This window comes from Neophocaena asiaeorientalis, unplaced genomic scaffold (genome assembly GCF_003031525.2).
Source record: "Neophocaena asiaeorientalis asiaeorientalis breed wild unplaced genomic scaffold, Neophocaena_asiaeorientalis_V1.1 scaffold46, whole genome shotgun sequence".
Lineage (NCBI taxonomy): Eukaryota > Metazoa > Chordata > Mammalia > Artiodactyla > Phocoenidae > Neophocaena > Neophocaena asiaeorientalis.
Genome location: NW_020175393.1, coordinates 4,722,703 through 4,737,653, shown reverse-complemented (window position 1 = coordinate 4,737,653; position 14,951 = coordinate 4,722,703). Strand labels below are relative to the sequence as shown.

General features: G+C 44.6%; 1 protein-coding gene and 1 pseudogene across 2 annotated transcripts in view; both read right to left on the bottom strand.

Moving 5' to 3' along the window:
* Positions 1-14,951, bottom strand: part of TBC1D22B (TBC1 domain family member 22B) — a 65,273-nt gene that overhangs the window by 22,702 nt on the left and 27,620 nt on the right. For both annotated transcript variants that reach the window (XM_024766097.1, XM_024766096.1), the window contains one exon: positions 11,671-11,785. In XM_024766097.1, the coding sequence (XP_024621865.1) occupies positions 11,671-11,785 (115 nt within the window). The remainder of the gene's footprint in view (positions 1-11,670; positions 11,786-14,951) is intronic.
* On the bottom strand, positions 7,224-7,342 carry LOC112414084 (uncharacterized; annotated as a pseudogene).

The following is a 14,951-nucleotide window of genomic DNA, read 5'->3' as shown; positions in this document are numbered from 1 at the left end:
GGGGGGGGTGGGGGTCAGATGAGAGGGAGAGCAAGTGAGCATGCATGTGTCACTTGGTTTACCACCAGGGAGAGAGCAGGCCGGGTCCTACAGTGCCGGAGATGACAAGCTACAACTCGCCCTTGGAGAGCTTACCTCCTACAGGGGAGAAAATCCAGCACTGGACATCCCACCAAATGCTCACATTGCTCTCAACTGTCCGCTGAAAGCGGCTCAGCTCAGCTCAGCACTCTGACTGGGTGTCTCCACATACATGTCTGTTGCTGGAAAGAGTCTCATATGTCTCAACTATCACATATGAGGCTGCTGCATCTATGAAGACGGGGCCAGGAGGCACCTTGGAGAAAGGGGTAAAGTTCCAAACTAAACTAAAAATTTAGTGCTAAAAATTCAGCATCGGTCTCACTCCCAGTTCCCTCCAAACCAGTAGCATGAAAATGCAAAGTGATATCCTTACTCTATGATTCAATTTATATAAAGTTTAGAGACAGGCAAAACTGATCGAGGTGTTAGAAGTCAGTAAAATAGTTACCCTTGTGGGGGTGAGGGGGAGGGCCTAGAAGGGAACACAAGGGAACTTCTGCAGTGCTGGAAATGTTCCACTTGGGTGCTGGTTATTTAGGGGAAATTTTTTTTTTTTGTTTGCGGTACGTGGGCCTCTCACTGTTGTGGCCTCTCGCATTGCAAAGCACAGGCTCCAGACGCGCAGGCTCAACAGCCATGGCTCACGGGCCCAGCCACTCCATGTGGGATCCTCCCGGACCGGGGCACGACCCCGTGTCCCCTGCATCGGCAGGCAGGCTCTCGACCACTGCGCCACCAGGGAAGCACTATTTAGGGGAAATTTATTGAGATGTGCATGTAATGACATATGTACTTTAAAAAGTGTAGAAGTATACATTTTAAAAGGAAAAAAGAGGAATGTCCTCTTAAGACAATGAAAGACTACGGAAGTCTGTCCAGTTTCATCTTTGGCCTCCACACCTTGCCAGGTGGGGAGGAACAGGATCGGCAGGGCAGAGTTGGGTATGAGATGGACAATGAAGCCTCCCAGGATCTAAGAGCACGGAGCTGGAGTATAATCCACAGCAGCTCAGGAGCAAGACACGGCAACAGGGGCCACGGTACCTGGGCGTGTGGGGAGTTATTAACAACAACTCTTTTCCTCTGAAAATCTGAGTGTTAACTACCAAAAATTAACTGCATGGCTCACCCCCTCTCCTCCTTCAGGACTTTGCTCAAACATCGTCTTCTCAGTGTGACCCCGGCTCACTACCCTGATTAAAACCTGCTCCTGTTCCCACTCTTGCCAACGGGGCACAACTGTGTCCTTCTTTCCTCCTTTGTTCTCCTGCATAGCACTTATCACAGTCAAGGTAACAAATACCTTACTTATTTTTCTATTTATTGTCAGTTTCTGCTCATCAGAATTTACGCTCAGTGGAACGGATTTAGTTTTACATATAATTTACATACATTAGACTACATATAAGGCCACAGTTCTGTTTTGACACATGTATACATCCGTGTAAAAAAGTGCTCCAGGGCTTCCCTGGTGGCGCAGTGGTTGAGAGTCCACCTGCCGATGCAGGGAACACGGATTCACGCCCTAGTCTGGGAAGATCCCACATGGCGCGTAAAAAAAAAAAAAAAAAAAAAAAAAGTGCCCCAGTCCAAATAGAGAACATTTCCATCACCCTATAAAGTCTCTTCTTGCCTCTTCCTAAGCAATCTCCCACCGACAGTCAACCATCATTCTGATTTCTATCACTGTAGATTATTTATGAACTCCATTTAAATGGAATCATACATACAATGTGTACTTTTTTGGTATCTGGCTTCTTTTGTTCAACATAATGGGCTTTTTTGGGGTTTTGGGGGGTTTTTTTTTTTTGCGGTACGCGGGCCCCTTACTGTTGCGGCCTCTCCCGTTGCGGAGCACAGGCCCCGGACGCGCAGGCTCAGCAGCCACGGCTCACGGGCCCAGCTGCTCCGTGGCACGTGGGATCCTCCCAGACCGGGGCACGAACCTGTGTCCCCTGCACCGGCAGGCGGACTCTCAACCACTGCGCCACCAGGGAAGCCCAACATAATGGTTTTTGAGATGATTTCTTCCATGTTCTTGCTTTTATCAGTAGTTCATTCTTTTTTATGGCTGAGTACTATTCCATTGTGTGACTATCCATTCTCCTATTAACAGATATTTGGGTTGTTTCCAATTTTTGTCTATTTTAATACAGTTGTTATGAATATTCCTATGCAGCCTTTTGGGGGACTCTACGCTTTCATTTTCCTTGTATAAATACCCAGAAATGAAAGGCAGGGATTTTTGTCCACTTTGTTTATGGTTGTATCCCCAGTGCCTAGAGCAGTGCCTGGCACGGTGTAGTTCCTCAATAAGTATTTGCTGAATGAGTGATGGAACTCCATCTCCATCGCTTACAAGAGAGAGAACTTTTGACTATCTCAGCACAGTAGCAGAATACTATAATTCACTGCCCTCCAGTGGCCAAGCCCAGCAAAGCTGCACTACTTCCTGAATATCTAGCAACGTTATAAAATTTTCATTCTTTCATTCATCTAGACATGTATGGAATGCCTACTTTGGACACCAAAATAAAAGCACTGGGAATATAAAGATGTTTAAAATAGTCTCTGGCCTCAAAGAATCATACAGTCTGGTGGGAGAGGGTAGGAGGGAAACACGCAATAACTGGTGTGGTAAAGTCCTACAAAGGGGAAATGCACAGGGTTATGGAAAGAGTACCACTGGGGTGGTGGAGGTAGGGAAGAAGTCTCAGGGCAGGCTTCCAGGAAGAAGGGGTGTCTTAAAGGATGCACAAGGACTAGCCCAGGGGATAAAGAGGTGGTACAGGACAAGGCTTTAGATTAAAACTGTCAATTTTGGATTTCTGAGTTTAAACAGTGAGGCAGGAAGTAGAGCACACAGGGCCTTGCACAAGCTAGAGAATCTGGACTTTTTTTTTTTTTTTGGCTGTGCTGTGTGGCTTGCAGGATCTTAGTTCCCCAACCAGGGATTGAACTCGGGCCACGGCAGTGAAAGCCCAGAATCCTAACCACTAGGGCACCAGGGAACTCCTGAGAATGTGGACATTTTAACTGTAGGTGATGGGATGCTAGTGAAGGGTTTTAAGCAAAGGAGCTGCACCGACAAGTCTGTGTTTAAATGGTGTGAAAGATGGGAAGAAGGGGACAAAAACCAGAGATGGGAAAACACACTTGGCCATTTCAGCAATCCAGGGCTAAGCTAGGGTAGTCACAGGAGGAATAGAGGGGGAAGCAGATTCAAGAAATATTTAGGACATGAAATCATCAGAGCTCTGTAACTGACTGGATATGCAAGAATGAGAAAAAAGGGCTTCCCTGGTGGCGCAGTGGTTGAGAGTCTGCCTGCTAATGTGGGGGACACGGGTTTGAGCCCTGGTCTGGGAGGATCCCACATGCCGCGGAGCAACTGGGCCCGTGAGCCACAACTACCGAGCCTGCGCATCTGGAGCCTGTGCTCCGCAACAGGAGAGGCCGAGATAGTGAGAGGCCCATGCACTGCAATGAGGAGTGGCTCCCGCTTGCCACAACTAGAGAAAGCCCTCGCACAGGAACGAAGACCCAACACAGCAAAAATAAATTAATTAATTAATAAACTCCTACCCCCAACATCTCCTTTAAAAAAAAAAAAAGAATGAGAAAAAAGAATTACGAACAAGTCTTAGCATTTCTGACTTAAGTGACTGGAAATGCTGGCAACTGAGAGAAAAGGGTGGCTGGGTATGGAGAGGAGTTAGTCAAACACTGAGTCTGAGGAGCTTAGGGATAGCAAAGATTGTCACTATACATAAATAACTATAACCCACTCCTCCGTGGTGAAAGGACCCATAAGGGTACTGGCCACCTGGGATACAGACTGTGTTTTCCAGGCTCACTTGCAGATGGGAATGGCCATAAGACTAAGTTCAGACAAGAGAGATTCAAAACCAAGTGTCATGTACTTGGGAAGTGTCCTTCAACAGAAGGAGTATGCCTTTCTTCCTTTCCCCCTCCATACTGGCTGGAATATAGACGTGATGGCTAGAGCACAAGCAGCTATCTTGGATCATGAGTACAAAAACACATGCTGAGAATGGCAGGACAACAGAGAGAGGAGGCTGGATCCCTGATACCATGGAGCCCCAGACTACTTACCTCCTGACTTTTCATGTGAGAGAAGTAAGCTTTTCTCTCTTGCTTAAGGTATTGGTTCCCTGTCAGTGCAGACAAGCTAATCCTAACTGGTCACTTATGACATATCTAAGTGTAAATGTCATGCAGGGAATACGAGTAAGAGGTATGGGAAAGACTTCCCTTCTGGGAGTTCTACTGCTGTCATGCTTCTAAGTAAAACCTGAAATGAAAATCCTGCTGTACTACTTCATGCAGAGGAGAAGGGGGAGAGTTATTTGACAGTGTTTCATTTTGTAAAGAAAGAAATCACCAGGCACCACTCTTCTTCTGAAAACAGGACATGTCGTGAGTCCCACTGTTCTATACAATTTCCTCATCTGCATCCTTAAACAGTTGCTGTTACGCAGCTTAATTTGGCGACGGCCACATCATCGATTACATTTGACCTTAATATGTTCCAAGCTAGATCAATAATGTCATCTAAGTCCAAAAGGTTTTGGAGATGAGAGTCTAAAGGCATTCCACCATCTCAGGGGTCACAGCCCAGAGACTGTATCTCCCCAGGGGTGACCCTCCGGCATTGTCACCTCTGGACACAGACATAGCTGGCTTATCCACAGAGGACCCACTTCTGTGTGAGCAGCTGGTTTCAGCGGATAAAGAGACTACTGGGGGGCTAAGCCAGCTACAGAAAAATCCTCTAGTAACTCAGAGGAGAGTCACTGGTTCTCCCCGTTTTCAACTATTTTACAACAAACATGACACAAAGCATGAAGCCAGCTCAGGTACCAATTTATAAAAGTAATAAAGAAGAGATAGGGGAGGAGATAGGAGAGAGGCCAAACAGTGTTCTGGTGGCATGTGGATCCCACAGCTCTACTAGGACACGTCCTCCACGCTACAGCTCAGTAAGATGGGGCGGTGGGCTAAGGCTGCCTGATGATACCTGCCTGGGATGATGAGGGCAACTGCCTGGCCTGTTCCATGGGTGAAGGATACCTGAGGCCTCCTGTGGTAGGGAGAGTCATATCAGAGAGGTCATAACAACACACCTCTCACAGTAGCTGCCTTACTAGGATATGGCACTATTAGAGAAGGGAAGAAAAGCAGCATTATTACTCAGACAAGAGAACTATTCTTGAAGGCCACAAACAATGTTGAATCTATGTTCAGGAAAGGCCTTGAGGCTGGAGGGAAGTCTGTATGCCTTGTTTCTTTGAAGCTTAATTTATACACAGCAACCGATGAACAGACAAATAAAATGTGGTATATTCATACAATGGAATACTTATTTGACCATGAAAAGGAATGACCATTTTTATGAAATGTCCAGAAAGGGCAAATCCATAGAGACAGAGAGTAGATTAATGGTTGCCTAGGAATGGGGGGGTGCGAGGGCTTGGGAGTGATGGCTAAGGGGTACAGGGTTCCTTTTTGGGCTGATGAAAATATTCTAAAATTGACCGTGCTGATGGTTACACAACTCTATAAATATACTAAAAACCATTGAATTGTACACTTTAAATGGGTGAATTGTATGGTATATGAATGCCATCTCAACAAAGCTGCTATCAAAAAAAGAAAAAATTACCCCACCAAACTAATTTGTAAATTTACTGCACCTCCGATAAAAATTCAGAAGGGTAAAAAAAAAAAAAAAATTCAGAAGGGTTCCCTACATCCTGAATTTGGCAAGTTGATTCTAAAGTTCACCTGGAAGAAGAGCCAAGACAATTTTTACAAAAGGATGATGAAAGAGACTGGCCCTGAAATAATAATAAAACACACTACAAAGGTCAAAAATCCAAGCTGTTGGTTGGTACATGCATAGAAATGGAGATAAAAGGAACAGAAATAAGTAAACCATATAAATAAAGAAATTTATATTATATTATGAGAAGGGATTTCACATGAGTGAAGAAAGGATGTACTATTTATAAATAGTGTTGAAAAAATGAACTATCCAGTTGGAACAGTAACTTTAAATCTCAGCCCCCACTGTACAGGAAAATAAATTACTAATGGAATTTAAAAAGCTAAGTGTAAAATCAAAACCACAAGCATATTAGAAGAAAACATGGAAGAATATTCTTATAATATTGGGGTGGGGAAAGACTTCCTAAGCAATATACCGAATCTAAAAACCATAAAGGAGGAGGTATTTCCTTCATGTCCTTCTCACACTTTGCAATGACTTGTTTAATTTTTTGTGAGCCCCTTAACCCCTGCACTAGATGGGAGGCTCCGTAAGGGCAGGGCCCACATCTGTTATCTTAGTCACTCTATCCTCTGGCACATAGGAGGAGCTCAATAAATACCTGTCGAATGGACAGATTTGACCACATAAAAATTAGGAAGTGCTACATTAGGAGACACAATAAACAAATTTGAGAAGACAAATGATGGTCTGGGAGGAAAAAAAAGAATTAGCTTGAACTATATAAAATTCCCATGGAGGGATGTGTCAAAAATCGTTGAATATTAGCAATTTCATGTGGTTTGACCTAATATTTTTAACACATAGCAGATGAAAAATGAATATATCTAATCCACATAAAACTCTTACAAAACAAGACCAACAGTCCAATAGAAAAAACTGGATAGGACTTCCCTGGTGGCACAATGGTTAAAACTCCGCCTGCCAATGCAGGGGACATGGGTTTGATCCCTGGTCTGGGAAGACCCCACATGCCACAGAGCGACTAAGCCCGTGCACCACAACTACTGAGCCTGCACTCTAGAGCCCACGAGCTACAATCACTGAGCCCACGTGCCACAACTACCGAAGCCCACACACCCTAGAGTCCAGGCGTGGCAACTGCTGAGCCCTGTGCTTTAACTACTGAAGCCTGTGCACCTAGAACCCGTGCTCCTCAACAAGAGAAGCCACCGCAATAAGAAGCCCACACACCGCAATGAAGAGTAGCCCCCGCTCGCCGCAACTAGAGAAAGCCCGCGTGCAGCAACAAAGACCCAACGAAGCCAAAAATAAAGTTATTTTTAAAAAAACGATAAAACTGGATAAAAGAATTTTTTTTCTTTTAAGCCTACAGCACCTGGTATTCCCAGGCGGTCTCCCATCCAGGTACTAACCAGGCCCAACTCTGCTTAGCTTCCGAGATCAGATGACATCGGACACATTCATGGTGGTATGGCTATAGACTGGATAAAAGATCTGAACAAGCAGATGACAAAAGAAACAAATGCTAATACACAAAAGAAAAACCACCTCACTGATGAGCAAGTGGAAATAAAAATTGAAACACAAACCATGGTTTATTTGCCAAATTGGTGAAACAAGGACTAAAATACCCAGTTTTGCTAAGGATGTGAAGAGTGCACCCAAACATTAGTGGTTGGAGTATAAACTGCTGTAAACCTTTCTGCAGTGTAATTTTGGAGTGGTACCTATTTGGCATGCTTTTAGGACTAGTAATTTCCGTTCTATGGGCTCTCTTTCAGGGAAACATGTATTTTAACACGAATGCATAAGAAAATATGTACAAGGATATTCATTGAAATGTTCTTTATAATAGCTAAAAATTGTAGATTATTTAAATGTCCTATTATAAAAGAATTGTTTACTATAGTAAAATTTGATGAAAGTAATTGCTGAAAGTGATGCGGTAGATCCATATGTCCAAACTTGGAAAGCTGGCCAGATATTTGTGAATGAAAACAAGCAAGATAGAGAAAAGTATGAATAAGTTTGATCCCAGTTTTCTGGATACAACAAAGAAAAATAATATATGCAGCTCTATCCACACACAGGAAAAATACACACCAAGAGGTCAATAGTAGTTATCTCTGGTGACGGTGGGGGGGGGTAGCAGTGAGGTAATAAAAATTCTATATTGTTTTTATTTTTTTAAATAAATTTATTTAATTATTTGTTTGTTTTTGGCCACGTTGGGTCTTCGTTGCTGTGCGCGGGCTTTCTCTAGTTGCGGTGAGCGAGGGCTGCTCTTTGTTGTGGTGTGCGGGCTTCTCAGTGCAGTGGCTTCTCTTCGTTGCGGAGCACAGGCTCTAGGCACGCGGGCTTCAGTAATTGTGGCATGCGGGCTCAGTAGTTGTGGCTCACGGGCTCTAGGGCGCAGGCTCAGTAGTTGTGGCACACAGGCTTAGCTGCTCCGCAGCATGTGGGAGCTTCCCAGACCAGGGCTCGAACCCGTGTCCCCTGCATTGGCGGGTGGATTCTTAACCACTGCGCCACCGGGGAAGTCCTTGATTTTTTAAAATGAGTATGTACCTCTACTGTTTTGTTTTTTTTTAAGAAAAGGAGCAATAAGAAATGTGCTGCCTGCTTTGGAGCAGGGAATGTAGAAGAGGGAGCCACTAAGTTGAGATACCACCAATCTCTAAGTTGGTGCTATCTCTAAGTTGAGATACCACCAATTCTTATAAAGAGCACAGGTATTTAGGTCAAAAGACCTAGGTTTGAGTTTGGGAAGCTCATTTAAAATAGGTTGAGGGCTTCCCTGGTGGCGCAGTGGTTGAGAGTCCGCCTGCCGATGCAGGGGACACGGGTTTGTGCCCCGGTCTGGGAAGATCCCACATGCCGCGGAGCGGCTAGGCCCGTGAGCCATGGCCGCTGAGCCTGCGCATCCGGAGCCTGTGTTCCGCAACGGGAGAGGCCACAACAGTAAGAGGCCTGCATACTGCAAAAAAAAAAAAAAAAATAGGTTGATACATCTACCTTAAAGAGATATTGGGGGCTACTAAATGAAATCAGGTAAGTCAAAGTACTTTGCAAACGGTAAAGTGCTTTAAAAAATCAGGGTTATATTACTGGTTGGCCTGGCAAGTCCTAGTTTGAAAACTGGAAAAATAAGGGTTAAAGGTACAAACTCCTAAGGAAAAGAGACATGGATAGGAACTGATAGATTAAGAGAGACTTAAGAGACATATCAACCAATTAGTAGAATGTGTGGACCTGATTTGAACCCTGATTCAAACAAACTATTAAATATATTTATGGGAATCAAGAAAATTTGAATAGTGTTATATATTAGATTATATTAAGGACCTATTAAAACTTTTTAGATGTAATAATTGCATTACAGCTGTGAGTTTCTTTAATCTTTATCTTCAAAAGGTACATATGGAAATATTTATGGATGAAATTATATGGTGCTTGACATTGAGATTTGCTTACTCACAAAGATGAGTGGGTGAAGAATGGACAGAGTTATGAAGTTGCATGGCAGGTATATAAGGATTTATGGTATTATTTTTTCTACTTGTACATATGCTTGAAACTGAAAAGTTTCTGTAAAAAAAGAATGGGCCCCGCCTTCCTAGTTCTAGGAGGAGGTACCAAACACCCATCTGAAGTCTGCTGCAGAGGTGAAACTGAGAACAGCCTTGCCAAGAAAGGCTTCCTTGCTGAGGAGGGGCAGAGAAGCCCACGCTTCACTGTGTAAACGCTGTGGGTCAGCAATGGTTTCACTGGTCAGCAGGTGAGACTGACAAACCAAACACCCAGATCAGAATGCAGTCATATCTATCAAAGAAAGGCAGAGTGGACTTCCCTGGTGGTGCAGTGGTTAAGAATCTGCCTGCCAATGCAGGGGACACAGGTTTGAGCCCTGGTCTGGGAAGATCTCACATGTCGCAGAGCAACTAAGCCCGTGTGCCACAACTACTGAGCCTGTGCTCTAGAGCCCTCGAGCGACGACTACTGAGCCCATGAGCCACAACTACTGAAGCCCACACGCCTAGAGCCCGTGCTCTGCAACAAGAGAAGCCACCGCAATGAGAAGCCCGCGCACCACAACGAAAAGTAGCCCCTGCTCATTGCAGCTAGAAAAAGCCCGTGCACAGCAACAAAGACCCAATGCAGCCAAAAATAAATAAATAAATAAATTTATTAAAAAACAAAAGAGAAAGGCACAGTGCTTGGTGGGGCTACTGGTAGCAATGGGACGGGCGCCTATAGAAGGTAAAGGAAAATTTGGTACAAAATATAAATGACAGCTAACAAGATAGTTAATATCCAATTAGAACTGCAGCTGCTGAGGATTTCCCTTAATTGGCATAAAACTGGCAATGCCAGAGTTCAGACCTCACATGTAGATTAATGAATGGATTAATACCTTCCTAGGCTCATCCTTGAATACCATTTCAGAGAAGTACTACTGCAAGAATCAACCCCCAAATCCCAACAGACCAGCTGCATCGCTCTTTAATAAAGTTAAACCACACAGAATTAAGGTGCCTCTGAAAACTGACCTATTAATGTGAGGGGAAAATGAAAGTTCTCCAACAAAAGCTTTATTTATATGCTTTTGCTTAGGGTCACTGGACAGAGTGGACAAGAGTGTGACCTTCCACCCTTACTCCCAGTTCTGCCCTGGCTGCTGTCACTTAAGGGGAACAAGGAATGGCATCATTAGGTTGCCTTACGTTTTGAGTAATGAAAAATAAAAAAGGCTGCCTCATGAAAGACCAAAACACCACGCCTTTGAGTCCCACAAGAAAACCTGAATGGGAAGGATCAAGTGAGACATTTCTTATGTCCTCCACCTCCAAGCGGCTCCACTCCAGTCCCCTTCTCATTACCACCCTACCCCCTGCAATGGCTTTCTATGAAAAGAATAACCCACCACCCTCAGAGTCTGAAGAAGAGGGTTCTGGTCCTAGCCCTGCCACTAATAAGGAGGCAGGGAATCTCACAATCCATCTGTGAAATGAGGGGAGTAGACGGATAGTTTTCTAAAATCCTTTTCAATGTTCTTGTTCCCACATGAACTTCTCTTTGACTAAGAGAACAAAGCATCAGGCCATGACAGATAGGTTTTCCTATGAGTCTTGAAGCACAAGTGACTGAGGAAACCAAAAAAGTGGAGGATGCTCGATGCCTTTTAAGACTGCCTGATTTAGGCCTGGCTGGAGCAGGTGGCTGCAGCTGTAAGAAAACCTAACTGCTGCCGTGACAGCGAATCACTCTGTTCAAAGTGACAAGAACCCAGTGGGGTAAGAGGTGAAGAAAGAGGAGGAGAAACCAAGGTCCCAGAGCTCTCCTTGGCCCATCCCATTACCTCCAGTGTGAGCTGGATTCTGGCACCTTTCCCGCTCTATACGTCCACATCCTGCTCCTAAGATACAGCATGTGAACTGAAGTGTGAAGGTCTAATGTATAATCTAAAATTCCAGCTTTCACAGATGAGGGCCTGCATTTGAGACGAGTTCAAAATAATCCAAAAGGAACCTCAGTCAAACCATCAAACCATCTGTTTATGGCAGAACATAAATATATCAATTTGGTCATTCTTTGGCAAAGGTCTTCTTAGGTGAGATCTGTGACCATCTCGAGAGAGAAATTCCTGGCTGCTGCTGCAGCTGCTGTTAGAAGAGGTTTAGCTGTGTATTCTAAAGCCACCATCTTTTTTTCAGCAAGACGTGCCCACTGGCTGCACTCTTGGGAAAAACAAACAGACCACAGATAAGAAAGAGCAATAGCTTGTTCAACTTGGTACTCATGCTTCTTACCGACATATTCTGAGAGGAAGACGACAAAGAATGGAGTGACCAGGTCATTAATTCCTTGGACATACCCACTGGCAGGGTGTCGGATGGCCCAAATAAATAGAATTCTTTCGAAGATCTAGGAAAATGAGAAAAAAAGACGACATGATGTTAAATCACGGGGATGTTCTCCCTCCCTCCATTTACCTACCTCACAATTTAACTCAGCGTTGCTACAGAATTTGTAGAAAAAATTTTAAAATACTGTGGACAAAGGCAGTCTACAAATATAAAAAGTTTCTAAGACACTAACTGTTTTTAAACAGGGGTAGGTGCTTCTTGCCCTTTCTCTTTTCAGTATTCAGCCAACGTGATATAAAATTGGGAAACGCAAAGGAGAGTGACACAAATGGCTTAGAAAAAGGTTTGCTGTGGATGTCATTAATTCAGGCCACCATGCTCATTTGTAGATGCTGTTTCTCTATTTCCAGGAGCAAGATATCAGAATATCTAAGTTCTGATACATTTTCTAAATCTCTTTCGGTCATTACAGGATTTAAAGAGGAAATGCCTTCTTTACCACACTCCCCTTTCTCCCTGCTGAGACGGAAGGAGATCTAGATCTGGATTTAGTTCTAACCCAGCTTGACTAGGAACCAGTGACAGACTCTAAATGCAGGAAGTCATTTCACATATCAGGATGCAACCCAGACGTTTACTGGGGACAGGAAGTCAAATAAATCAAATCCTATGGACTCCTCCAGCCAGGAACTTGAGAACAGAGACGTCAGCCAGGGCCTCCATGGGGAAAGCCTCTGGGGTTAAGTACATTAGCCACAAGAGGCCAGAGGACTAGACTGGGGAGAAAGAAAAAATCTTTTTTTGGCCGCACTGCACAGCACGCAGGATCTTAATTCCCCAACCAGGGATCGAATCTGTGCCCCCTGAAGTGGAAGCACGGAGTCCTAACCACTGGACCACCAGGGATGTCCCTGAAAAGATCTTTATGGTCCTTTTACAGAGTCCGGCCCTGTCGCACTCTGTTACGCTCCTCTCTGTTTTCACTATGCCCTTGGAGCTTTTCCCCTGTCTTCTCTCAGCTTGCTGACACTCATCCCCTGGCTTCATTCTGCTGACCACAACTCCTGGGCCCAATACATTTCTTAGACAGGCTTTGACTGGGCTGCCTCAGGTCTCTGAACCACACCAGAGGGATGACAGAGGTGGTAATGACTACATGCGGAGGGACAGGAGATTTGGGGCCTCCACAGCACCTGGCTCTGCAGAGCCCAGAGTCAGTCAGCTCTGCGGGCAAATTGAAGAGGCCCTCTCGGAGGTCAGGTACAAGGGAGAAAAAACCTCCCATGGGGAAAAGTAAAAAGGAAGTGGTCGTATGGTTTTGGAGTTGGTTAGCCAGTGTAGGAGAGACGTGGAGAATCTAGACACAATAAAGGATGTTTCCCAGCCCTTGTGTTGAGTCTGCCTTCCAGCTGGCAGAGACAGCCAAGAAATACTCCCACTGTCAACACCCCTGCCCTCGCAGGCAGTGAGAGCAAAGCCCAGCCTGGAAGGAGCTGGCCTCTGCCTCCACTAGATGGGCCCACTTGCTCCCCGGGGCTGAGGGAAGGGTGTGGCGTTCTCATTGGTGTTAGGCCCAACACTCCAATGGGACCCCTCTTACATTCTCTGCTGCTAAATACCCTCCTCCCTCCCTTGAAACTGTGGCTCAAGCTAGACCCACCAGGAAGATCTCAAGAGTTCCCTGCTCCACTCTGTCTCCTCACAACTCCTGTGGCCTGTGTCTGTCTGGATGTCTCTGTTAAAAGCTCTTCCAGATCAATCCTTCTGAAGGACTTATCAGGGCTTCTACTTCACACTATCAGCTCCTTGTGAATACACAAATCCCTGGTGACTGGCTTAAACAATGGCCAAGCGCAGGGAAGCTAACCATTCAGAATCAGGAGACTTGCAATAATCCCTCTCTAGTAAGGACGGGACACTGCAGACACTGCACTCACACTGTACAAGTGAAAATGCCAAAGAGATGGAAATAGATGAGCACCAAGCCTGGTTACCAGGGGAGACCATGGGATCTCCCCTACAGAAAAAGCCTGGGACAATCTTGTCTACCTCTGAGACACCTCTTCTACTAGTGTGGGTAATTCTCACTCACTGTAGTCAATTCTCAAGTATCTTTAGGTTTATAAAACGAGTTTTTCAATATTCAATGTTACTTAATTTATTCTGTTTATGATAACTACAGTCTGCTAGATGGAAAGGTGATTCAAGAAAAATTGGGAAGACTACAGTTTGAATTTCTTTCTCTGTAGGCAGGTTCCACTACTAGGAGCAGCCTTTTAAATAAACTACTTTCCCTGTCTCCAAATTTAAAGTAACCATGCACAGGTAAGAGAGAAGAATCGGAACATCTTCAAGTTAAAATGAGGAATAAGCAGGGCTGAGCCATGGGAAACTGAACGGGAGACACAAAGGGATCCCGGGCGGCTTTCAGCTTCCTTTGAGCTGACTCTTACAGGTAAAATAATGGTGTCACCCTCAAAATCTTCTTTATGCTAGTGGTAAGTTATGAGGGATCCCATCAGTAGACATATCTATATTTAAACGGAATTATGAGTATAATCTAAAGTCAAACAGAAATTATTTTGAGTATTTTTTATCACGTTTTCTCTATTATGAGGATGAGTGAAAATATAATTCAAAGAGCACTTACATCCAGTATCCTAGCTACTATGAAGCTGCAAAGGAAATCCCTAATCTTGAGGAGTTTCTATCAATACTTACTGCTTGGTCAAAAGATTAACAGTCCCACTGAAACCTTTCATGTGCTTTGCCAACTTGTTAGGTCTCAACATATCACTACTAATTGACTTCTGGGTAGGTATCCGAAAGAATTTAAAACAGGGACTCAGATATTTGCACACCCACGTTCACGGCAGCATTACTCACAATACCCCAAAGGTGGAAGCAACTCAAGTGTCCACTGACAGATGGCAGATCAACAATATGTCTTATACAAATATAATGGAATATCATTCAGTCTTAAAAAGGAAGGAAGGGGGGTTTCCCTGGTGGCGCAGTGGTTGAGAGTCCGCCTACCGATGCAGGGGACACGGGTTCGTGCCCCGGTCCGGGAAGATCCCACATGCCACAGAGCGGCTGGGCCAGTGAGCCACAGCCGCTGAGCCTGCGCATCCGGAGCCTGTGCTCCGCAACAGGAGAGGCCACAACAGTGAGAGGCCCGCACACCACAAAAAAAAAAAAAAAAAAAAAAAAAAAAAGGAGGG